At 40.4% G+C, this 26,499-nt stretch overlaps 1 protein-coding gene across 1 annotated transcript; it reads right to left on the bottom strand.

Moving 5' to 3' along the window:
* Window positions 1–4,362: 4,362 nt before the first annotated feature.
* LOC147636408 (GDP-mannose 4,6 dehydratase 1-like) lies at window positions 4,363–6,068 on the bottom strand. Its single transcript, XM_086801850.1, has 2 exons — window positions 5,578–6,068; window positions 4,363–5,350 (listed from the first exon to the last, which is right to left on the bottom strand). The coding sequence occupies exons 1-2, from the start codon at window positions 5,968–5,970 to the stop codon at window positions 4,691–4,693; spliced, it is 1,053 nt and encodes a 350-aa protein (XP_086657976.1). The 5' UTR covers window positions 5,971–6,068; the 3' UTR covers window positions 4,363–4,690.
* Window positions 6,069–26,499: the final 20,431 nt, after the last annotated feature.

Genomic DNA, 26,499 nt, shown 5'->3' on the forward strand with positions numbered 1-26,499 from the left:
GGCCAGGTGAACGCTGCAGCATGTTTCGTGTCCAATCTCACCGCAGACTCAAAGGCTTGCCTCCAAGCTCTAAATTGCCCCACTTGTGGCAAGCATGCATGACACAAGGTTTGGTTGAAGATGCATCTCCTCTAGCATCCCTGCTGCCTCATTCAGTTAGTTTGCACAACTGAGAAGATTGATCATGCAGCTGTGTGCTTGTCAGTGGGACTAATGCCATGCTCTGTTATCATAGCCTCAAAGTACTCCCTGCTCACAAGACCGACATGACTGCATGCAGTGAGAACAACAAGGTATGTAGGGAAATCTATTCCTTGCCCTTTCATTCTCTCAAACAAACAGAAAACAAGTTCACTTTGTCCTTTCCGGGTGTACCTCAAAGTGTTCCATCTTACAAGGTTCCCTAGGGGCATTGCATCAAATACGAGCTGGGTATTAGCCATACTACCGCATTGACCATACGTGGCAATAAGCACTGTAGCGAAGGTTCCCTCCGAATCCTCATGCTCAACAACTCCCTGAGATTGAGCATGAGTATTTTTCCCAAATTTTAGGGCTGTTGTTCTGCCATTTGCTTTCAAAAAATGCTCCGAAAGGTCACGCTATTTGATAGTATGCCTTGCTCCTGCATTTGTTCATAAGATATAAAAGTCTTCCAACTCTTACCATGCTCAACGAAGCCCAAGTTCACAGCACTCCAGGCAATGATGTCCAGAGACACCCCCTCCATTTGCATCTGCTGTAAACATTTCAGCACCTCCACACTAAGCCCATGTTCGGTATGGTGTACATATCCACCAAAATGCTGCCAGCACAAGGATTTTTCGTGTCCCTCTTTGGCAATGTCTGAATATATTTCCTGGCCTTTGGATGTGGCTCCTATGCTGGCACAAGCTTTCAAGCTGCAAACCCGTGTGACAACATCAGAAGGTACACCCTTGGCTTCCATCCTCTGCAAACATTTGAGTGCTTCCTCGCCAAGCCCCTGCTTAGAATAACCTACAATTGAAGCTTAGGATGAAACATAATCTCGAGTTTGAAGATTGTGGAACACTTCCTGTGCTTCTGCAAGTAAACCACATTAACCATACATATCCACCAAAATGGTGCCAACAAAAGAATCTCTTTCAAGTTCTTCTTTGGTGATCTCAGCATGAGTTTGTTGGCCTATTTCTAGGCATTTCAACGTAGGACAAGATCTCAAATACCTACTGGGATGTACACCATCCTCTTGCATATTCCAAAACAAGTTAACAGCATGCTGGAGTTCTCCACAATCAGTATACCTTTGAATGAGAGAAACCCAAGAATACTCGTTCCGAATGAGCAGCTTACAGAAAAACCTGCTCAGCATCACCCTTGCGCACTCAATAAACACTTGGACAAGATAATTACCTAAGGATCTCTGGCCCTCCAACTCACTACAATATATCTGCAAATGAATGTGTTTGGCATGCACAGGGTCTTTCCTTTTTCTGCACTTCTGCAAGATGCAAATGTTTCAAGGACACCATAGCTTCCTCTACACTCAGTCCCAACTGCTCATCTCTTTGCAACTATGCTATATGTATGCATTTGTATTGCAGACATGAAGATGGCCGTCCACGTGTGCCCATGATCCAGCGAAGCAAGGTATCCAAAGTTTGGCCATGCTTGGCCACAATATAATTGGGATTCATCGATGACTGTCTTTAACCTGACCTCGGTTGTGCTAGCCGTAATGGACATGCTTGCCCATCCTCAATGGTTATGTATTTAGCCTAACCAGGGTTATGCTAATAGTTCTCCAAGTATCCATACTTCGATGGTTATGTATTTAGCCCAACCAGGGTTATGCTTTTAGTTCTTTAAGTATGGCCATGCTTGCCCAACCTTGGGATCTATACATGGCTATGCCTTTAACTTTACCTGTGTTAAACAGTGTACAGAATTTTACCTTGGGTTACTAAGTCTTTTGCTTAACCTGAGTTGACAGTGTCCTCCACCCATGGTTAACTTGGGTCGTGTAGACAGTCTATAAGAACTAATTTTTCAAGTCCCTTTGATTCGGCATTGAAACTTAGAAAATGGCTTGTGGTAGTGGTCTACCTCCATTATCATGCTGCTCGGACTACTCTGTAGGCCTCCATTCAAAACTTGTGAGACACTCATTTACGCAACCAATGCAAATAAAACTGCTCTTTGTGAAAACTGTTGCACAGCGATTACCTTTTACGCCACACACACAGGTGACATGAGTGAGAACATTGGAACTGCTAGGAAAAAACCTCAGTACAGTGTAGTTGCACCTTCAGAATCTTCAAATTTTGAGTTTTAAAGTATATTTGCATACATGCAGCCTCCGTTTCCCTTCATGTGAGATGAAGACTCCATAGCAGCAGCAGGCGATGAGACTTTGCAGAGAGGTGCACCCTGAAGAGCTTGAAACCTTCAACCCTACACCACCACAGAAAACGATAGAGTTGAATCCTACGATCACCTTTAGATCCTCGGATCAGAAGTAAGTAAACCCTAGAACCAGATAGTGAACATGGTTTACAGAGTAAACCACAAAAACACAGAGATATGGCTATGGCCGAAGTTAAGATCCTCGATAACTTGGAAAGCTAAGACTCAGAACTAGTCCGAAAATCAGAAACCCTATAGTTTGATGCACAGAGGTATGGTTAGGAGGAGCATCTCCTTAACATTCTGTCAAGGATGAGGAGGCAGATAGGGTGACCATCGACAACCATAACTCTGAGACCCGCAGGGAAGGGGCCGTTAGGGAGTATCTCTGACTTTGAATTCTCATGGTTGCAGGTCATCAAGCTTCTGGAATCAGAATGTGGTGAGGACTGCGCTGTGGCCATGGCCAATTTTTTATTCTTCTATCTGCTGCTGACCTTGCAAGCTAGCTCCCATGGCCAAAATCAGAACGCATACAAGGAGGGCGTTGACAGGTTTGAAGTAGGCCCATAGTCCGATCACGCCTTCTTTCATTGCATTAATCCCATATAACATTTTGCTTCAACTGCCTCCCAAGCAGGTCTAATGCAGCCTAAGGATGATTTAGATGATAAGATATTATTGACTGTGAAAATATGTAAGCCAATAAAAAATACTTTTCAGGAAAGAAAGTTGCTTATAGTAGAGAGTTTGTAATGGTAAAACTTCTGAACTTTTGAAGGCATTACCCTAGTAGTTGAAGCCCACAATGTCAACGTGGGCTTGTTACAAACCTCTCTCCCTTTCTCTATTATGTGTGCCATGTAGGTGGACAAAGGTGGTCACCACAACAGTGCACAACCTGCTTCTCAAGTCTCGTTAATTTTAGATCAGGGCCATTGGAACCAAAGTCATGACTCATTCAAGTAGCTAAACATGGTGTTCACTAGCCTATGGTCAGGTAACTGATTGGTGGAGCTTGTCTAGTACCACCTTCAAGAGGCTAAACTGTACCTTTTGGGACACGGTACCATGATGATGTGCAGATGCTGATATCCCGACCCATCTTTACCGATGGAGGAGGAGGAGGAGGAGGAGGAGCGGCAAGGGCGGGGGGAGAGTGGGGTGGTTGTTGGAAAGCAAGATCAATGGGCATATTCACGTGGTTGGGAACTACACACGTGTCATGAGAAGAAGCTGGAGTTAAGCTGCAGTTCCATCTTAGCTATTTCCTTCCCTCACCCATTCACACAGCATTATTCAAGAAGTGGGTCTGTGACAACGTTGAGATGTGGTTTCAAGCTTCGCCCAATTTTCTTAAACCAACAGGAACTTCTTGACGATTATCTACATAAAACACAGAAAACCAGTAAATTTTAAAAGCTTTTGAGACAAATACAAAATTCCAGTAATATTTTTAAGCTTTTAAAACAAAAAAAACTAACATTATTGGTCAACTATATATCACATAACCTTAGTGCATGTACGTAAAAACTCGGACCTTTATGCACCTAGCAGGATTCTACTTCCAAGAAATGAGGGTAAATTCAACTTTTCGGTTACTCTTATTAAACTGTTGGTCTTGCAAGGCAAGATCTATACATTTGTGCTTGAAAATGGGAGGCCATGGCCCATTAGGTTTACATATTTACTGGTTTTGCATAGTGGGATCACTTTGCCTTTGAAGACAAAAATAGTCCAAGCCACGTCTGATTTAGTTAATGCATGCACAGGATCCAATTTACCTTTACTTTTTCAAATGGTTTCATCTCCTCCAACTATTCAAACCACATCCACTAAGCTTTTTTTTTCTTTTTTTTTGTTGCAAAGACGGCTACCTGCATTAGTCAGCTTGTTTTCCACTGTGAATGGCACAATCATTCTGTAACCATAGTCCGCAAGTGACTATCACAATCCATACAAAAATGCAGTGTAGAGCACTAAATTGCATATTTACTAGGGTGTAAAAAAATAAGTAGTATAATTTCAGCGAAAGCATGTACTGGACAGGAGCCAGTGCTGCTTCTTTCTTTGCAAGGATAGAATAACATAAAGTAAATGTTTCACTTGCTAGTTTTGAAATTAATAGCAAGAGAAGGGACATCCATTGATAAGAAACATAGACTAGAAATGCCAGATGCTGTGTTTGCTGGCAACAGACGCATTCCTCAACATCAAACTCCCTCAGGAAATCCATCATGGTTGCATTAGACAAGCTCAAAACCCTTCGGCACCTTCTAGCTATACTGACTTGGAACACCCATCATGGTTGCTGATGGGAATCAATGTAGCCATGTTCAACCAGTACTTTCTCTCTCTTTGCCTTCTCCAGATCAGAGTCCACCATCATGGCTACTAGCTGCTTGAAGCTCACTTTGGGTGCCCAACCAAGCACTTCCTTGGCTTTGGTTGCAGAACCCCTCAAGTTATCCACTTCTGCAGGGCGGAAATACCTTGGATCAATCTGCACATGATCTCTCCAGTTTAAACCCACATACCCAAATGCCGCCTCTAAAAACTCTTCTACAGTGTGAGAGTCCTCTGTTGCAACCACATAATCATCTGGCGTCTGTTGTTGTAGCATAAGCCACATTGCCTCCACATAGTCCCCAGCAAACCCCCAATCTCGAGAAGCTTTCAGGTTTCCAAGAAAAAGCTTGTGTTGAAGCCCAATCTTGATTCGCCCAACAGCACGGGTGATCTTTCTTGTGACAAAATTCTCTCCTCTGCGGGGAGACTCATGGTTGAAGAGGATGCCATTGCAAGCAAAGAGCCCATAAGCTTCTCTATAATTAACGGTGTACCAATGGGCTGCAACTTTGGAGACTGCGTAGGGGCTCCTAGGATGAAATTTGGTGTTTTCATCTTGGGGAGGGGGAGAAGCACCATACATTTCTGAGGATCCGGCTTGGTAGTAGCGTACCTAAAAATGGCAAGGGAGAAAAAGGGGGGCAGATGTTAGCCCAGAGTTGAAAGGCTGCTCTGTGAGGAGAAGGGAGATATTGTAGGACTTATCACATTAAAACATGACTAATCACATGCATTTGGGCACATGATGATCCTAATTACATCAGATAGTAAGCGGTAGTATAAATGGGTATATACAAACATTGAATCTACACAAATCCATAGCCTTGACATGGTACATACCTGTCTGCCTGTACCTTCAATGTGGGTGCGAACAGCTTCGAGGAGGCGGAGGGCGCCTGTGGCGACGACGTTTGCAGTATAGTCTGGGTTCTCGAAGGAGACACCCACATGGGATTGGGCGCCTAGATTGTAGACTTCGTCTGGGCAGATGGTGTCCACCCACTTGCGGAGGGCGGATGCATCACTGAGATCGCCATAGTGGAGCTTCATGCGGGCTCCCGCGTTGTGGGGATCGATGTAGATGTGCTCCAGCCTCTGCGTGTTGAAGTTGGAGGACCTTCTGATGATCCCATGGACCTCATAGCCCTTGCTCAGCAGAAACTCCGTCAGATAAGATCCGTCCTGGCCTGTGATTCCCGTGATCAGAGCTTTCTTGGGAGATCTCTCTTCCATCTTGTCTTCAACACGGAAGCAGGAAAGGCAGAGATCCAATAACGAAACAAGGGGCGTAAAAGAATCCCAAGGTAAGAAGAAACTCTAGTGTAAGCTTGGGTTGGGGGATAATGTGAACAATCCAATTATATCAAATATGTTCCTTTAGATCATTGCTTTCTAACTCCTGCTCAATAACACTTGCTTTTGGACATCACATTTTTTTTCTTGCACTGGATCTCAAAAATGTAGTGTGTGGTGAACTCCTTGTTAAAACCGACACGATGTTTACAATCATAATGATAATATACACTTCTTGCCACACATAGGGTGGGTTGCCAAAAGTTGACATGGAATGTCACAATTTTGCATGTTGAGCAGAGAACGCTATAAAATTTGCATATAGAAAGTTGAAATTTATATGTTTTTTGCAACATTGCACGCCCAAACTTTTAAGAGAAGTCCAAAAGACAATGTGAAAGGCCTACATAACAAAGAGAGGCGACAGAAACAAGGGAGATTTTGGACGATTGTCATGTTCTCTTTCGGGCATTTTGATTATCAAATACTCCAGAATATTTCACTCTTAGATAAAAAGTAGAATTGATGCTTAATCATCAATTGGTGAACAAGGCAAAAGCCTCACACTAATAAACAAACGTGCACTCCTTTCAAATCTTTTTTTTTATAACACAAGCTATAATATGCTTGCCTTCTTTACCAGAAGCTAAATGTGCACAAAATTCAAATGCATTCACCTAACTGTTAAAATCTAAAGTTAATGGCAAAATTATATGATATTGATCAAAGGTCAAGGGTCATTGGTGAGAATGTAAATGGATGAAGGTGTAGGCTTATTTACGAGGCACATGATCGATGCTAGTAAGAGGCACATGGTTTGAATGGGGTAAGATACTTTGTACTTGTCACATGAATCATTGGCATGCCAAAATTGTGAATCATTTAAATTCTCTCTTGGAGCTATTTATGTTGTATTTGAAGCTCACTTTAGGATGAGATTTGTAATCAAGATTAAGCTTATGATTTGAGATTATTCTTAATTTTTATTTATCGTTGTATTTTCTTTCAATCATGGATTTTGTACTTTACTTTGATCCTCCCTAGCCTTGGATCTCCCACTTAATTAGAGCCTCCACGGAGGTTTAACTTAGGTTTAGGTTTAATCAGGTCATCATTAACTAAGATCAAACCAGTTTTTGTGATATTAAACACTAGAATATTGGAGAGAAAGGATGGGGCTTCTATTTCTTTGTGTGATTTTGTGATAGTAATAACAATCCACTCTTCTTCTCTCTACTGAGTGCATTTATAATATCTATCGTCTTGTATGGATCTTAGAAGAATAGAGGAGCTCTAACAAGATGGTAACATTAAAGCATTTAACTCTTAGGTAGTTTAAATTTCAAGTTTTGTACTATGAAGATCCTCCTTCTTGTGAGTGTTGGTGCATTTTCAATGCATTGAATAAAGGAATAGCTTAGCAATTGTGATTAGGAGTAGAATCCACTTCAAAAACATAAGCTATGAGCTCCATTAGGTGTGGATTAGAGTAATTTTTACTCATGCATTTCATATTTTTCCATATATTGTTAGAATTGGTAGCTTAAAAGCATGCGAAATCAACTACAAAAAATGCTTAATCACTTATAGCTTAGAAGCATGCAAAATCAACTAAAATCAAACAAAAAACACTTCTTCACTTTTATAAGCAATCATCGATAAGTAGGATTAGGAACCTTAATCATCTACCACCATTAAGTCTAAGAAACCTTGAAAATCTAAAACACTAGGCTAAACACCTGTCAGGTAAGAGACATGAGTCCATAGTCATGCACAAAAAAGATGTGAGCATGAGCTATAATACACACGAGCGTGAGCTCAGATGTGGGCATGAGTTAACAGATGTAAGTCAACTAGAACGTGAGCGTGAGTCAAAGGGTAGGTGAACCTAATATTGTACTAACTAATTAAACGTGCCTTAAAGACTTGTAAGGACACACCTACCCATGTCCTAGCAAGATTTTCTTATTGTACAATCTATACCAGCATCACTTTCTAACAAAAAAAATTATCCTTTGTAATTATTGGAGCATTAAGTATGCTTATTGTGCTCTCAATAATTACTCACCAACCCTGACTAAGAGGCACATGGCCCCAAACACTACTTAGATTTGTGCCCAAGCATGCCTATTTCATAAAGAAAAAATTTGCTGGACCTATTTCATTAAAAAAAAATCCATGAGCTCAACTAGACGTGAGATGTGAGGCATGAGACATGAGTCCACAAAAAGCATGAGACCTGAGTCACCATACATGAGATGTGAGTCCACCAAGCATGAGACATAAGATGTGAGTCCCCTAGATGTGAGACATGAGACATAAGCCGTAAGTCTACCTCATCAGATCAGTGTGAGGTATTTCATAAAAATTCTTAAGTCTAGCTCACTAGACTAGTGTGAGAGCCACTTCATAAAAATTCCTAAGTCTAGCTCACCAGACCAGTAAGAGAGCCATTTCATAAAAATCCCTATGAGACATGAGCCGTGAGCCACATGAGACATGAGATGTGAGTCTAGCTCTCACTAGACATGAGATGTCAGATGTAAAACATGAGTCATTTTATATAAAATCCATGATGTAAGCCAACTAGCTGTGAGACATGAGGTCATGGGTAAAACACACATGTCTAAATACATTCAGATCAAAAAGCACTAGAGACCATTTTACCAAAGTGAAACCCTCGATTTGGACTAATTATTCAAAACGACAAATACATTCAACTACACTGTATCAAATCTTACCTCTTTAAACTCACCCAGCCTTTGGTCCTAGCAAATCCATAGCTCAAATAAAGTCCTTCCCTATTAAGAAGGCAAGACTCCTTCATTCAAATCTATAGAGTGCTTTCATGTAAAGAAGCAAAGACTCGTTTAGATCTACTTCAAGGGAGAAGCTTTGGGATGTGATGAGCTAATTACTTATAGACATGAGTGGAGTAATAGTAAAACCCTTAGAAACAAGAGCTATCATGATCCTCTAAGCTCCAGGTTCACCAATTCGCTCAGTAAAAAATACCATAAAGTTTGTGAAAAGGATACTAAACCACCCTATCTTTGGATAAAGCTCCAGTAAAAGAGTGAGAGTAGGACCAGGAACCTCAAGGTTCACTCCCTCATGAAGTGCGTACAAACCATGTCAGATGACATAATGTTTTAAATCTTTGGTGTTGATCATGGGTTAGGTTTGTCCCAAGCTCAAGTAGCCCAAATAACCACAATTTTGGCAATCAGTACATGTCTCTTTTGCTATATCATTAGGGAGGAGAATTCCACAAAACACTCAATAAGAACACACGGTCCAAGAAAGAGTCCCACCTTCTCAAGGATTCTATTATAGAAACTTCTTCATTACAAAACCAAGTTTTAGTTCCTCTTCATTCGGATGAGGTTCGTACGAGAGGAACATCAGACATGGGGAATGGTAAGGAGCCAATGACAGGGACTACCTCAACCCCAAGGGTTCCATAAGAGAAATCACATGATGTGTCCTCAGCTGTCACACAAGCCTATAATCTCAAAGTAGGGCCGATGCTATTGGAAACTGCATAGTGAGCAAGAAACACCAAACCCTGAGACACAGCACGGTTTTGTGCAACCTTTCCCTTACGTTCTACCACCACCACATGATTACATAAAAGATATGCTTAGGATGTCATTTTAAATGGGAAGGGGGGGGTTTCCATAAAAGAATAGCACCTAGAGACTCATATTATGGCAAAACAAAGCCAATCGCCATCTCAAGGATGATGACCAAATTTGATGGAATTGGAGATCCCAGTCAGTACTACCTGGAGAAGTTTAATTAAGTTTGTGTGGCCATGGAAAGGATTTCCATGATCCCATTTGGACTTTTTGTTGTTGATTTGGGTATTGGCGAGTCCTTAGCTACTACCATCTCTACTGACAGTTAGAGTGCTATGGCAGCTACGAGGAATCCAGTTTTTCATGCTCGCACAAAGCACATTGAGGTGCACTATCATTATGTCAGGGAGAGATGCTCTGAAAGGAAAAGCAATTTGGCTTATGTGCCAACACATGAAAACTTGGTAGATTTGTTCTCACGAAGGCTCTCCCAACCACTGAGAGAAGTTTGAAGCTTTTCACAAAGTTTTAAACTTACTTCCCTTTGGGGACTAATCTGGGCTCCCCATCACACAGTCCAAAGAGCTTGGCACATCTCTGTACTTTTAGTGCCAGCTCACCCCTTGTTCACATCATCACTCCCATGGGAGATTTGTAGCCATATTTGGTAGTGATGTGTGTGAACACACTAGGACTAACCGAGGCACTTTTTCCCTCTTTAGGAGGTTTTTTTCCCATGCTAGTATACACCCATATTGGGGTATACTTATCTTCATGTACAACACACATTTATTATCTATCTATCATCTCATTGTGTGCACCTTGAGCTTCTCCGCTGTGTGTGATGTGTGTGTGAACACACTAGGACCAGCCGGGGCACTTTTTCCCTCTTTAGGAGGTTTTTTCCCCCATGCTGGTATACACCCATCTTGGGGTATACTTATCTTCTTTGTACAGCACACATTTATTATCTATCATCTCATGTGCTCCCTTGAGCTTCTAGATTATGTGTATGTGTGTGCATTCCTACAACCCTATTTCCAATAGAATGGAAGTTGTTCTTGTCCAACTTCTCACTGACAATCTGATTGAGTCCTTAGACATTTTTGCATGTAACAATCAAAAACTTGCAAACATACGATTTCTGTATGTAACTTGTAACACAACAGTTTCTTTTGTGATGACTACTGCAGCAGCGGTACTTCAGCACAACTTGTATGTCACTAGATCTTACCAGAGTACTACATGTACATACACCTAATATTACCACTACATATGCAAACACTGTCTGCACTCCCAAAATGCATTGTTGCACTGCAATAAGCAGATTTTGATCAAAGATAGTTCTCCACCCGAACTTCATGAAACTACCGAAAATACCTTACAGTGATAAACGAAGACCGAAACATGTACGAAACACGATTCTGTTCATAAAATAATAGTTCAAAGTACTATGTACTACAAAGACACCTCCAAGCTTGCAAAGACAACTCCTCAATCGGTGATGTGTAGCTCCCGGAGCTACCGAGGGGGTGTTGTACCTAAACCAAGAAAGGAAAGAGATAATGATGCTCTTACTCGTGTACCTCTTCCTTGCTTGCTTGTACTTGCCTCTTGCTTACCTCCTTAGCTCTCACACAAACTGGGGCTCTAATACCATAAAGAGAATGCGGGGGAGAGAGAGACAGCTTGAGTTCCTTGTTGCAAGCAAACACACACACACACACAAGAGAGTGCAAGACACAAGAGAGAGATGGATGGCTGAATTTTCTTCTATCTTCTTCTCTTCTCTACAACTATATAACTAAAAGATAAGAGTACATACATAAAGGGAAAGTACTCTCCTACTATGATAACATACAATGGTCGATCTATAGTGTGAACCGGATTATATGAGCTGGCACTATAACTATGCCATAACTCTAGTACTCTAAAGTGTGTTAGTGTACACTCAATGCCTGCCTCTTAGCATGTATCTCACTTTAATGTATAATGCACATTTATTAGGCCTCCATTATGAGGAGTAGCCGTGGTGCATATGTCTTTAGTGGGAACCCCGGCTTAGATGCCGATGGAGTCATTATTGTGACAATTGATGATGGTTAGGAGATGGTCAGGGGTACGAGCGTTAGCTGGGGTCCAAGGCGACGGTATGAGGAATATTCTCTAGAATATTTTCTCAAATACCAAGTCCATCATTAGTGGGTGGTGGTGGATGGGCCGCGTTCTTGATACGCGGGCGGTGACCGTGTCTATGCAATGTAATCGCCCTCGTTGTATACTCGTCCACGACACTGCCTACAGTACTATATATGGACATGGTTGCCGTGGGTGGTGGTTGATGGGCCGCATTCTTGATACACGGGCAGTGATCGTATCTATGTAGTGTAACTGCCCTCGTTGTATACTCGTCAACCACACTGCCTATAGTACTATATATGGACATGGTTACCATGAGCTAAGGCATCCAATGCTTTTGAGTATCCACCCCCTTCTACACTTCATACATCCTCCATCCAGAGTCTGTCTAGATCGCCATCTAAGCTCTACTTGAGAGCGCATGGGTGGACAACACCATCACTTGTACCTCTTTGGTATAATCAAAATTCTTAATTCTCTCCATTGTGTATCTGTTGCATTGTCTATTATGCTTTGTCTTACTATCTCTCTTTCCGCTGTGCCATATTTTTATAAGTGGCTGTCACACAGCCTGTCATACACTGGCAGTATACCAACCATGCTAGTGGCATAAGTGCAGAAGCTATCACATAGGCAGGTCAACAAAGACCACCGTAGCACTAGTTGAGCTGGATATCTCAACATATACATATGCGTGCGTGTGCACTATCATATAGAGAGGTATATAGTGCTAGGCCATGGTGTATGGAAAAAGGTTAACACCTCCTCTAATATACACATCCTAGATTATTAATAATGGGGCTAGCATAGATCTTTCTCATTACCCAACAAGGAAACTGAGAGTGAATAATTTGCTTTTGAAGGACCCTCTCTTTGTGGATTATATAAAAGAAGCAATTAGAAAACTTAAAAGGAGAAGGGGTTGATGGTGCCTGGAGGTAGTTTGCCAACAAAATGCAAGGGATTATTAGAGATGTGGGTAAATTGAGGGCTAAGGAAAGGAGAGGGGAAAGAAGAAAGTGGGCTACCTTGTTGTTGGAGGAGCTTCTTGTGAAGAGACAAACTATAGGCTTGGACGCTATAGATACAACATTGTACTTTAAGTGCCATGCTAGTACTAAGGAGGAGGAGGATAGATGTTCCAGAGAACAGGAGAATTGGGCTAAATGGAATCTTTTCAATAACAAAAGAAAACTAGATAATAGACTATTTAAACTCCCAAGAAGAAAGAGTGATAGTGAGATTATGGGAAGCATTCTAGATGAAGATGGGACCCCCTTGAATGATATGAATACTCTTGCTATGAAGTGGGTTAAATTCATGGGTTCTACTCTTAGTTTGAAGGAAGATTGTTCCTTGAGGAGATTCCAAGCTAAAGATAGGTTGTTGGGTTTACTGAGACAAAATGTGGATCCAAATAAAGTGATATGGTTAGAAAGAGATATTGATGTGGATGAATGTTGGCGTGCCTTACTAAAACTGGGGAGAGAGAAAGCCCGTGGTGGCTGGGATGGCTTATCCACAAAGTTCTTCATAGCCTTTTGGCCTTCCTTGGAAGAGGTTGTGTGTGGTATTTGTAAGAGAGCCTTCAATACAGGGCTTTTGGATAAGGATTTTAAAGAAGGGCTACTAAAGCTCATCCCAAAACAAATTGCCTGTGCAACAAGTTTGGCCATTGGAGGCCCATTACTTTGTTAACAATGATTTACAAAATCTTGGCTAAAGTGATTGCTCTTAGAATTACTCTGGTGCTGCAAGATGTTGTTTCCAAAAAACAACATGGTTTTATCAAAGGAAGGTCAATATATGATAATATTTTTGTTGCATTGTTGGGAAGAGATGTGGCTATTAAAACTCAGCAAAAATGCATCATGTTGCAATTGGATTTAGAGAAAGCATATGACAGGATTCATTGGTCATTTATAGCAAGAGTGATGGAAAAATTGGGTTTTGGGACAAAAATGGCAACATGCATTTACACTCTTTCTTGGGGAGGCTATTCTAAGGTGTTGTTAAATGGAAGAGTGGTAGGTGGGTCTGAGAGTAACAGATCAGTCAGACAAGGCTGTCCTTTATCACCCCTGTTGTTTGTTATTGCCTCTCATCCTCTAATAATTTCTCTAGAACTAGCATGCATTGAAGGGAATACTACTGGACTAAAGCTCAAGTCTAGTGAACAACTAGTTATACAATGCTTTGCTGATGACTCTTTACTGTTTTTAAAGGTTGAGAACAATAATGTGATATTGTCTTTAGAGATAGTGCAGGAGTTTGCCAATGCTTCTGGCTCTAAATGCAACATTCTGAAATCCAGAATTATCAGCTTGACTAAGGATAATGACTTTGATATGCAAAGGTGGGGCTGTGATGTGGTGCAAAAGGGTCAGATTGTTAGACTACTTAGTATCCCATTTAGAGTTGGGGTTACTAATAAACAACTGGTAGTATGGGCAATAAATAGGTTCTTGGAGAAATTGAAAAAATGGGAGGGCATCAGAGTCCCCTTCCATAGCAGGGTTGATATCTACAATACAGTTGTTGAATGCTTACTTTATGTTTCTGTGCCCTGTGTAGGATATTGGGAAGTGTCATTGGAAGAAAATTATAAGACCTATTAGAGACTTCCTATGGAGAAATGGTAATGGAAAAAAAAAAGTCTCTGCTTGGCTTGCATGGGACAAACTGACAGTGCCTAAAAGAGAAGGGGGCATTGGTATTATTTATATGCCTTTCATTGCATTGCAAGAAATGCTCTGATGCTTCCTAGATGTTTATCTCAGAACACCATTTGGGCACTAATGACGAGAGAACTAGTTGACCTCTCAGATGTAATGGCTAAAGGTAAATGGGTGGATCTAAATTGGAAGGATAAACTCTTTTCTTTTGCTCCTCTTAAGGTTAAGTTTGCAAAATGTTATGCAAATATTGGAAGGACTGTTTGGGTCTCATGATCTGGGATGGAGGTGGGTGAGTGACAAGTAACTCTATGTTCAATTTGGGTCTCTGGTGAACTCATAAATTTAAACCCCCTTTGGCCTTACTTGACACTTGTGCTGCAAAGAGTCTCAACAATAAAGGCCTTAAGTATTTGGATGACTGTTGGGATAGGGATATGGTAGGGTGGAAGGATGTGGATCATTTAAATTTGGAATATCATTTATCTAGAAGGGAAAGGGATTTGATAGCCCAAGTACTGGATCTATTTCAAAGGGAGCTATGTTCTACTGCTAGTGATTTTTCAATCTAGATCAAAGATTGGACATGGCTTAATGGTGTCAAGCTAAAGGATGGCAAAACTAGAGAATGATACTCACTAATGAGAAATGGGGATGCTAATGTGCTGTATTGTAATAAAATTTGGAAAGTCAATTGGAGACCTAATTGGAAAAAGAGATGGAATCTTCTTTGGGATTGCCAAATTCCTAAGAAATTTCAAGTTTTTCTGTGGAAGGTATGCATGTGGGCATTACCTATTGGTTTCAAACTTCAAAGGAGAAATATATCTAGTGGCATCTGTCCCAGGTGTGCAGGTCACCACTTGAAGATGGTAAACATGTGTTTTTGGGACTGCCCCCAGCAATCAGGGGTACTTGGTACAAATTGTCTAAATCGATAGAGAAGAGCTTGGGTTTGTAGACATGCGGGGGAATGGATCTTAGGTAAATGGTCATTTAGTGATGAACACATTGGTCTGGTTTTTAATATCAGAGCCTGCATTTTGTTAGAAATTTGGTCTAGCAGGAATGCCATTGTGTTTATGAAGGTTATATGTACTAGTTTGCAAGATTCAGACTTGATGCATAAGTGTGTGTATATGTGCTGGTCCATGTGCAATATGAATAAGATAAGATGCACTGAGCTGGATATGTTGATACAAAATTTGCAAAGGAATATCATCTGATTCCTGCCTAGAGTTTGGTGAGCTTCAAACGTACTAGGAATAAACTCCTAATACTTATTTTGTATGTTGCAGGTGAGATGTTGGGAAGGGAAGAAAAGATCCCCAAAATTTAGACCAAAAACTCTAAGGTGGTACTGTAAAGAAAAGCAGGTTGATCATACTTTTGTTGCTTTCATAGAAAACCTTGTGGGAACCAGACCCACTGTTAAGATATGGTCTTGCTTGTTGTGCTGAGCCCTACCTCTTGCTCACCTTACTCTCCACCTCAAAAGAGCTTCTCGCTCTCCCACTCTACAGAGCCTCTTCAAGCTGCTCAAAGGTCTTGGCCACAGGTCAAAAAACATCTTACTTGCTTGCACCCCTTCAAGAAAATATGAAAATAATTACCCAAAAAAAGCCAAACAAAACCCATAACTTACACAAGAGTTTTGGCCTCATATGATCTTTTCATGTGTTGATGTAGCCAAGATGTTTATTGATGATGATTGTTTTGATGAAGATGCATCCTTACAAACTTGTCCTAGCAAAGAAACCATTGTTAAGCCACTGGTCTAGGTATTTGAGGGTTGATGGAATACCCATGGGAGGCCACCCAAGATCTTGTCTCTCACCCAAATCCTTGGTCAAAGAATAATGAATAAGGAATATGCTAATCTTAGGGAAATGAGAGGAGAGAGGAAGAGAGTAACAAGAGGGAAAGGAAAATCATCTAAAAGGAAAAGGAAATGCAACACATCAACATCACACTCACCTCCACACCACACTCACCTCTTACTCACAAGACTAAGCTTAAGCAAGTGATAAGGATGTGGCAATGAGATAAAGGCAAACCCACACAAGCTCTCAACTACAAGCCTCTCGTGCATGGGGAGTGCTTAAGAGTGACCAAGCCTCTTGCACATGTGGAGTGTTCAAGAGTGAGCAAGCCACACCCAACACTTAACACCCTAAACTACACTCCTAAGAGAATAAGGAGGAGATGAACTTACTCAACTCACTAATCTAAGAAGGAACAAAAGTATGGACTCCACAACTTGAGCTAGAGGGGAATGGGATCTCCCTCACCCATGCTCTCTATACATAGGGCCATCCCATATACACACTGCTTGATGAGCATAGGTGAGTCCTCCAAAATATACATAACAAGCTCAATGTTACCCCATATATTCTATGGAAAATAATATTGGAGAATATGTGCACCAAAGTGATATACATATACATGTGCGTGTGCACCATCATGTAGAAAGGGTATGTGGTGCTAGGCCATGGTGTACAAAAAGGGGATTGCCATAAATTAACCCACCAAACAAGTTAACTTCACTTGAGGAAATCACTTTAAAGCGAGAGGAGAGTTTTCATTCTATTCCAGAAGGCAAACTACCTACATAGAGGCCAGGAAGCTCTAGGGTGAGAGGAAAGTTGAGAGGAGAGTTTTCATTCTATTCCACAAGGCAAACTACCTGCACAGAGGTCAAGCTTCCCTCCACATCAAACCATGTTAGGGAGGACCATTTAGCTTCCATTGGTATGAGAATTGCTAGGTGAGAAATTGCACATTTACAAAGAACCAGATTGGTAACCCCTATGTACCAATCAATTTACACCACACATGACCAGCTGTGGACGCGGTCATAAACACACCACACGATATCCATCTACCATACTATCACTCTGTCAGCACCCATGTGCTATCCTCCAGCTGTATACGAGCTTGACATTTCAACACTCCCCCTCAAGCTCGACATGTCCATCTCTAGGACTCCCAATCTAGACGGAAATACTCGAACTTATCCTTACCAAGTGCTTTGGTAAAGATATCTGCAACCTGCTCATCTGCCTGTACATATGTCAAATCAACTTGTCCAGCTAGCACTTTCTCTCTGATGAAATGATAGTGGACCTCAATATGTTTGGTCCTGGCATGATAAACTGGGTTGCTAGCAAGCTGAATACTACTCATGTTGTCACAATGAATGATAACTCTCATATCACTCTGTAACCTGACATCATCTAGCAACTTCTTCAACCACATAGCCTCACATGTAGCTATGGCTGCTCCACGGTACTCGGCCTCTGTGGTAGATAAAGCAACTGTAGGTTGCTTTTTACTGCTCCAACTCATGGTTCCACTACCAAGGCTGAAAACATTGCCACTGGTAGATCTCCTGTCATATGCACTACCGGCCCAATCTGCATCTGTATATCCATAGACATGCATGTCTTTTCCTGCCTCATAGAAAAGACCATAATGCATGGTAGTTTTGACGTATCTCAGAATACGTCTCACAGCATCCAAGTGAGGTTTACGAGGACTCTGCATAAACTGACTTACCAAACCAACTGCATAGCTGAGATCTGGCCTCGTAATGGTCATGTAGATAAGGCTACCAACCATTTTTCTGTACATGGTGATATCATTAAGCTCATCACCCAAATCAGCCCTAAGCTTCATGTTTTGCTCTAATGGCGTCAACATTGGTTTGCATGCTGTCATACCATACTTTGCCAGCATGTCAAGTGCATATTGCCTTTGCACCAGCCATATACCCTTGTTTGTTCTTATCACCTCAATGCCAAGAAAGAATCTTAAATCACCAAGGTCTTTCATATCAAACTCTCTGCATAAAGAGGCCTTAACCTCATCAATGCCTTTCCCACAATCACCTGTGATAATCAAATCATCAACATAAATGACTATCATCACGATACCATCATGTGTCTTCTTCACATAAAGTGAAGAGTCTGCATTTCCAACCACAAATCCAATACTGACAAGATATTTGCTGATCTTGTCACTCCAAGCACGAGGTGCTTGCTTCAAACCATATATTGCTTTCTTTAACCTGCAAACAAAAGTAGGATATTCTGGATGTACATATCCTTCTGGCTGTTCCATGTACACCTCTTCTTGTAGTTCACCATTCAAGAAAGCATTTTTTACATCCATTTGATGTAAAACCCAGCCTTTTTGTGCTGCTAGTGCAATGATAGACCTCACAGTAGCCATCTTAGCCACTGGGCTGAAAGTTTCATCATAATCAAGACCATAAGTTTGTGCATATCCTTTAGCGACCAGCCTTGCTTTATGTCTCTCTAGGCTGCCATCTAACTTGCACTTTACCTTATACACCCATTTGCAACCAATTGCATTCTTTCCTTGCAGTAACTCAACCAATTCCCATATATCATTTTTGTCCAAAGCATCCATCTCTTCATCCATGGCTTTCTCCCATACATGCTCTCCAATAGCCTCTGTATAGCATGTAGGTTCCACATGCTACACCATAGATGTCATGTATGCATAGTGCATAGCAAAATCTCGATATGTCAATCTTTCAACTGGATATCTGACTCTCTGGGATCTCCGCAATGCATGCAGGTCACTCTGTACACCTGTAACTCTAGCATGTAGTGGCACATATCTGTCCTGCCTAGCACCAGGTGTGCGTAAAACGGGTATGCCAAGCTCCTCATCCAAACTCTCTGAACTAGATGACTCATAACCTGTGATTCCAATTCCTTCGACCTTCTTCTTTCCTTTATCCATAGCACTACTCCCAGTGCTCACACTCTCATGCCTCAAACGTCCTGACCATGGACGTACAATGCTACTCTCAGCTTCTGCTGTGCTGGCCCAGATATAGTAGTAGAACTAGAACTTGCTTGTGGCAAGTTCACAGGCACATCTGCCTCAAGTGACTCAATGACTCCCTCATCTTTTGCTTTGTACCAACTAGCAAGCTCATCAAACACCACATCTCGTGAGATGACCACTTGTCTAGTTTGAGGGTTATAACATTTGTATGCCTTTCGATCCTGTGCATATCCAACAAATACACATTTCTCTACCTTAGGATCCAACTTCCTTCTTCTTTCGTCAAGCACATGTACATAAGCTATGCATCCAAAAACTTTGAGATGTCCAATGTCTGGCCTGTAACCTGTAAGCCGCATCTCTGGCGTGCTTCCATGAATGGCTGCTGTAGGTGTTTTGTTCAGAATATACACTGCAGTAGCACATGCTTCTGCCCAATAGTAATCTGGCATGCTCTTTTCATTGAGCATTGCCCTTGCCACTTCACATATGACTCTATTCTTTCTCTCAGCCACACCATTCTGCTGAGGTGTATACCTGCAAGTCAACTGTCTTCTTATTCCATGCTTCCTCAAGAAATGCTCAAAAGCTTTTGAGGTGTATTCACCACCTCCATCTGTTCTCAAACATTTAATCCAACAGCCATATTGCTTTTTTGCAAGAGCTTTGAAATCCATGAACTTTTCCAACACTTCACTCTTCTCTCTCAGAAAGTATATCCATGTCATCCTGCTGAAATCATTTATGAATGTCACATAGTATAAACTGCCTTTGATAGATGAGTTTTGTGCGGACCCCATACATCACTGTGTACTATCTCAAGTGGCATGTTACTCATATTTTCTTCTCTAGGAAACCTCAACCTTGCTTGCTTTCCAAACTGAGAGGCTTCACAAACATGCATATGTCCATCATATTTGAATCTAGGCAATCCACTGACAATGCCTCTTGTTTGCATGTTCTTTAATCTCTGTATATTGACATGTCCAATCCTTTTGTGCCACATATCAATGTCTTGCACAATCCCATTGCTTTTAGAAAACATGGCTGAGCTCAATTCTGGTATGCCTGCATCTAGTTTGAATAACCTTCCTTCCTTTTTACCTTTGGCAATCAATCTGCAGCCATGCTTAAAGTCTTCCACAAAACAGCCATTCTCATTGAATCTTACTTGTAGTCCCTGCTCAACTATTTGGCCTACTGATGCCAAATTATTTGTAATGGATGGTACATATAGCACTTCTGACATATTCTTCACATTTCCATCATGCATACTCAAAGGCACACTGCCAACATGTGTTATAAGATGCTGAGTATCATCTCCTATGACCACATAACCATTTGTACCCAATGGTTGCATCTTCTCAAACCACTCACCATGACATGTCATGTGGTTTGAGGCACCTGAATCCATATACCATGACTCATCTCCAGCATTTTGAGAATCCATTGTCCCCATAATGTGCTTCATTGCAAAAAGATGATTTGAACTCCCATCATTGTTACTAGTAGATGCATAATTTCCATGTTGTGGTCTTCTATTCCTGACATCATTCTGCTTTTTGTAACAATCTTTTGCCATATGTCCAAGTTTGCCACAATAGTGACATTCAATCCCATTCAAATTTTGTTGAGGACCTTGCCATCGTCCTCTACCACACGAGCACCTGTTCCAACTCTCCCCCTATGGGATTGAAATCCACGACCTCCACGTGGTCCAAATGATGACTGTGAATTCTGAAAATTCTGATTTGATTGTGGTTGAGTAGACCTGTCATTCTAACCACGTCCTCCACGGCCTCGAGGGGCAAATCTCCCCCTGCCTTGAGAGCCTCTAGATGAGTAAAAAGCCTGATTGCTTGCATGCTCATCATTACTGGATGCACCACCTGTAATATTCATACCACCAAGTCCAAGCTTTAATTCTTCCACAATGAGCAATGACACAAGCTCATTAAAGTCTGGCATTCCTCCCAACCTTACTGAGATGGAAGTATCAAAAGATTTGTACTCCCGGCCTAAACCACGCAATGTGAGAGCAACCAAATCATCATCATCCATTGGGGCATGAATTGATGATAGTGAATCTGCATAACCCTTGATTTCGTGAACATACTCATGTATACTCCTATTCCTTCGTGTTACACTGTGAATCTGTTGCTTTAGTTATATCTTCCTTGCACCAGTGTCTGTCTTATACATTCGACACAATATATCCCATGCTTCTTTCGGTGTATCTGCATCTTGGATGTTAATAAGCAAGGCATCTGTTACACATATTGAAAAGTAATGCAACACTTTCGAAGACCGCTCTACCCATTGCTTGTGAGCCACAAACTGAGCATTATTTGGTTGAGGAGGTAGGAATGGCTCCGGGTCTTCATCCGACACGAGACTCCATAAACCTTTGCCTTTCAAAAAACTCTTCATTCGAAACTTCCACACTTGAAAGTTAGTTCTGTCAAGCTTCTCTCCAACAATTTGTATCGGACCATCTCCCATGTTTGCTTACAGATTGTACTCGAAACAATGTACTAAATGTACCCTGTAATGTCACACTTGCAAATGCTATCCAAGACTTCAATCCTTTGTAAAATGCTTCAAATATGTTTTTTGCATACACATTTACCTCCAAACACACTCCAATGCATGTATCTCAACCATCCAAGGCATTACACTTCAAAAAAGTTTAGTTGAAATTTTCTGGTTTTTTCTCGCCAGAGAACCAAGTAAAAAACCAGTCAAAGAATGATCCTTAATCCTTCAAAAAGTTGTTGAAATCCAAGTTTTATGTATGCTTTAGCTTCCCAATACTTTGCTCCAAGTGCTCCTAAGAGGAAATGACCAAATTCTTCAAGTTGAGTGAGCTACAATAAAAAATGTGACTCTGGTTTGCTTATTTCTACATATGTCAGTGACCAACAGTCACTAAAAAGCTCATAGATTCTTCAAATCTCATCCAAATTCAAAACTTTTTGAATCAAAAGTTTAGCAACTCATAGCTCCTTTCTTGTACCAAAGGAATTAGTCCAATTTGATATAGACAAGGATTAATGCCTTGATTAGTAATGCTCTGTTTCTGGACAGAACTTCTGCAAACCTGCAAATCTCTGATAAATAACTTCAATGAGCTCCAAATACATCACATGAGTTGCCCCAAATGTAATACAACTCTCAATCACACTTTTGCTAAGCACTGCAAGCTTTAAAGCACCAAGTTTGATGTCCAAATGAGTGAATTAGACCAAAAACTTTTCAAACTATCCAAGAACCTGCTCCAGAATGCGCCGCCTGCTCCAGAGGGCTCTAGGGATGGGGCATTTGCACATTCACTTCACCAGCACCTTAGAAACGACCTAAGCTAACATGTGCTTGAAGGGTTTGACTCAATTTTTCCTCTAGCATTCGCAATCGATCCTCCACGGGGGGTACGTTCTCTGTTTTGCAGAAGTTCACAAAACCAGAGTTTTTCCTTCACACATCACTTGAAATGCATCAATTTTTGCATGAATGATTTGCTCCTGAGTTGCTAGTACATGTGCCCTTCCAAATACATGAGACCTTCACTTCTTTGCTTGCACTTCCCCAAATACATGTGCCAAAATACATTCATTCACAAGCTTTCCATGAAAGCTTCAAAACAAAAATTTTCTGCTTGCTTTATGCACTTCAATCTTCACTGAACATGCTCTTTGGCACCTGCAATCCACTCAAGGGAGTTTTTCTACTCTTACCAGTTAGGCCAAGCTTCAGATCTGTAACCAAGGTGAGCTCCACAGCTTTCTTTTGCTCCACAGCTTCAATGGAAATCTTCACAGCTTCTTCTTCTTCTTCCCTCTTCTCCCACTCACTCTCACAACACAACTAATGAGCTCTAGGCTCTGATACCATGATAAAAAACAGAAGAAGGAGGGAGCACACACAAGAGAAGAAAACCCTAATCCATATTCATCAATCATAAAGAAGGAGAGAAGCCATAGTCATCATCTCTCTCACACACACAAAAGAGAACACAACATAGTGTTATGTCCACACTACAAAGTAAACCTAATGTAATGTCCACACCACACATGACCAGCTGGACGTGGTCATAAACACACCACACGATATCCATCTACCATACTGTCACTCTATCAGCACCCATGTGCTATCCTCTAGCTGTATACGAGCTTGACATTTCAATAGCAGCAGCTTATAAAGCTTCTATAAATATCTTGGGAAATCAAGATGTTGCCATTACCCTCATAGTATCCTTGTGCTTAAAGTATGCACTTAGGTACCAACACTTTGGACCTTTGTGATGATAACTGTTCACACATTTGAAGACACACATAAAGACTGGCTCATTGAGCATGACCGCCTGAGCGCCCATGACTCATAAGTGGCCAATGATTTATACAATGATTGATCTCATAATACATCCATGAAGTACATCATTAGGGATTCATTCAAGCTTGTTGTCACATGCTTGGAGCGGGAATTTTCTTTAGACCATTATGAAGATAATTAGTGAGAGCAAGATTCTATTGCATAATGGGAGATTCCCTTGCATTATGAGAGGAATTGACTTGTATACAAGATTGTAATTGTTTACACACGTTTAAAGAGTGCTCGACTATGGGTGTGGCAGTGCTCATGAGGGGCCTATTATTGATACAATGCTTGGATCTCATAATACATCCATAGAGTACGTAATTAGGGAGTTCATTCTAGCTTGCTACCACATGCTCTTGGAGAGAGAATTACTATAATTATTTTGTTGAACCATTATGGTGTGCCTGTCCAAGTTGTAAATATATAGATAACTTTACTTTATAGCTTGATCATGTGTTTGATTGTGTATCTTTTCTCTATGTAGAACATTAGTGGAGCATCTAGTAATCCAAAATGTATTTCATATCATCATGAGCACTCGTCCATGTTGTAGATATGAACATCATTACTTTATCTTTATAGATACATACTTTTGGTGTGTGCATCTTTGCTCTTTGATGTACAATATTAATGGTAACATTTGCTAATCCCAAAATGGGTCACCCCTTCCTGATGTCAATTGCATTCGTGTGGTCATGTAGAAGATTTTGTTATGGGGGGAATAGAGAAGCTATATTGTTGTTGTTTCTTGAGATACTGAGTGAATTTCTTAACGATCATTGTTCCTTTAGGAGGGATGGGAAGTCTAGTTAGTAAATGCAAAAGTTAGTGGGAATACCTAAATGGGGTGGGGTCTACTGCTAGTGATTGCATTTTTCTTATATTTTTGTGAGCTTTTCTTTATTTTTGTTTACTTTTTGCTCACTTTCTTTTTTAGCAATCACAATTAGGGTTACAAGGTTTTATTTTAAGGTTAGTGGGATTTTGAGGCGTGTTAGCAATAGCAGGGAAGAGATGGGGGGTCTAGGAGAATATAGACACAATCATCACAATGGTTGAGTCTTAGTTCCACATATGATACATTGAAGCAACATTGTGAGACAACTTCTTGGATGTTTGTTATCAAACAAACTTCAGGAGAGCTTATCCCTAAATTCTTCTTTTCGTGTGTTGTTTATATTTTTTAAGTGCAATAAGGTGCTCTTTGACATGTAGGTCCATTAAATGAAGTGCATGAAAGTGAGTCAGTAAGACTCTTACTATAGATGTTGTTGAGGTTAAGACTATTGAGAGGCATGAAAAGAATTAAGTCGACTTGCAAGGACAATGAAAAAATTTTTCACCTTCTTGAGAGAGGAATGTGGGGTTTATTACGTGAAGAGTTTTGATGGGGTCATTGTTTGTTGCAGGTGAGGTTTGAGTTATCAAATAGAGTAGAAATAAGTGGTAACAACAATGAAGACAACATGTTGTACCTTTTCAAAGAAAATCCATGCAATAGGTCATATCATGGACTAAGTTTTCACCCACCATTCCCCCCAATCCAAAGATGCACTTAAAAGGATGAGGCTATGGTGCCAACAAATTTTACATTTATTTTTGGCTGGTGGTGGTAAGTAGTTGCATTTGTCTACTTGTCGTGAAGAGTCTGTTAATAATAGTGGATGATACATGATCTTAGTTATTGATGAGGATTTGGCATGCTCATGTTTATGGGAGGTTCTTCAATTGTTAATAGTAGTGGATGATTCGGGAGCTTAGTTTATTGATGAGGATTTGGTATGCTCATATTTATAGGAGATTCTTATGGCATTTTTCTCTTTTTTAAGATAGATAGTTCTTTTGACTTCCTTGGGGTGATTTTTAACCTCCTCGTGGGGTAACAAGTTCTTATGTTCACTCTCTTTTTGTGAGACTAAGTTCTATTGTCTATTGTGAAGCTTCTGCAACCTATGGTGTTGACTCCCAAAATTGATTTATGAACATTATAAGTCGTGCCATTATGCATTCGAATGAATCTGTTGTGGGCTATGTTGTGGAAGTGGTAAAAAAAGATGTTAAAAGCTTTGAATTGTAGCTCTTCAATTGTTGAAAAGCGAGTCATTTCAAACTACACAACTAAATCACCAAAACACCTAATAACTCTAACTTGGTTTTAAGCATGTCGTTATTTTCATTTCTCACCTTTTTTGTAAAGCTTTTGTAGAGAAATGAAAAGTTTAAGCTTCTCTATTTCTAGATTTTTCAACACATTTCAATCCCATCTTCTTTAATATCTCTAAAATGGTTCTCTCAAAGTGAAGACAATGTGACAAGTTCTTTTTTGAAGAAAAAATCTTGAAATGTTCAAATGAATGTGATTTTGAATCCCAAGAGGTAGAAATATCACAAATTTCACAAAACAAAAGGTTCATGTCAATTAAACTAATATGTCAAAGTTACTACTATGCCAAAAACTATTTAAGAAAGTTAGGGTCTATCAAAATCATGCAAGAATGAGAAAGATTCAAAGAGAGCATCAAAATATATTTTTGAGATCCTCTATCAAAAGTCGTAATTTGAAAACTATACAAAAGGAGAACTACACAGTAGACTATCTTTGATGTTTGACAAAGATTAACAAGACAATACATGTTTCATATGTGTTATAGTGCATTGGAGTAATAGCAAGGCTTTTTTATAAAACAAGAAAAACTTATAAGAGCCAAAAAAATGATTTATTTCAAATGACAAAAAATCATAGTAGTGATGGTGGCAAGGTTTTTTTATAGAACAATAAAAACTCATTGAAGAGCCAAAAACGAAATATTTTGGTGCCAAAAATCATTATAGTGTGTATGATTAGAATGGAAATGTACGTGCAATATAAATTCGTTAGT

Source organism: Cibotium barometz, chromosome 8, assembly GCF_041138505.1.
Source record: "Cibotium barometz isolate CiBa-2024 chromosome 8, ASM4113850v1, whole genome shotgun sequence".
NCBI classification, from domain to species: domain Eukaryota; kingdom Viridiplantae; phylum Streptophyta; class Polypodiopsida; order Cyatheales; family Cibotiaceae; genus Cibotium; species Cibotium barometz.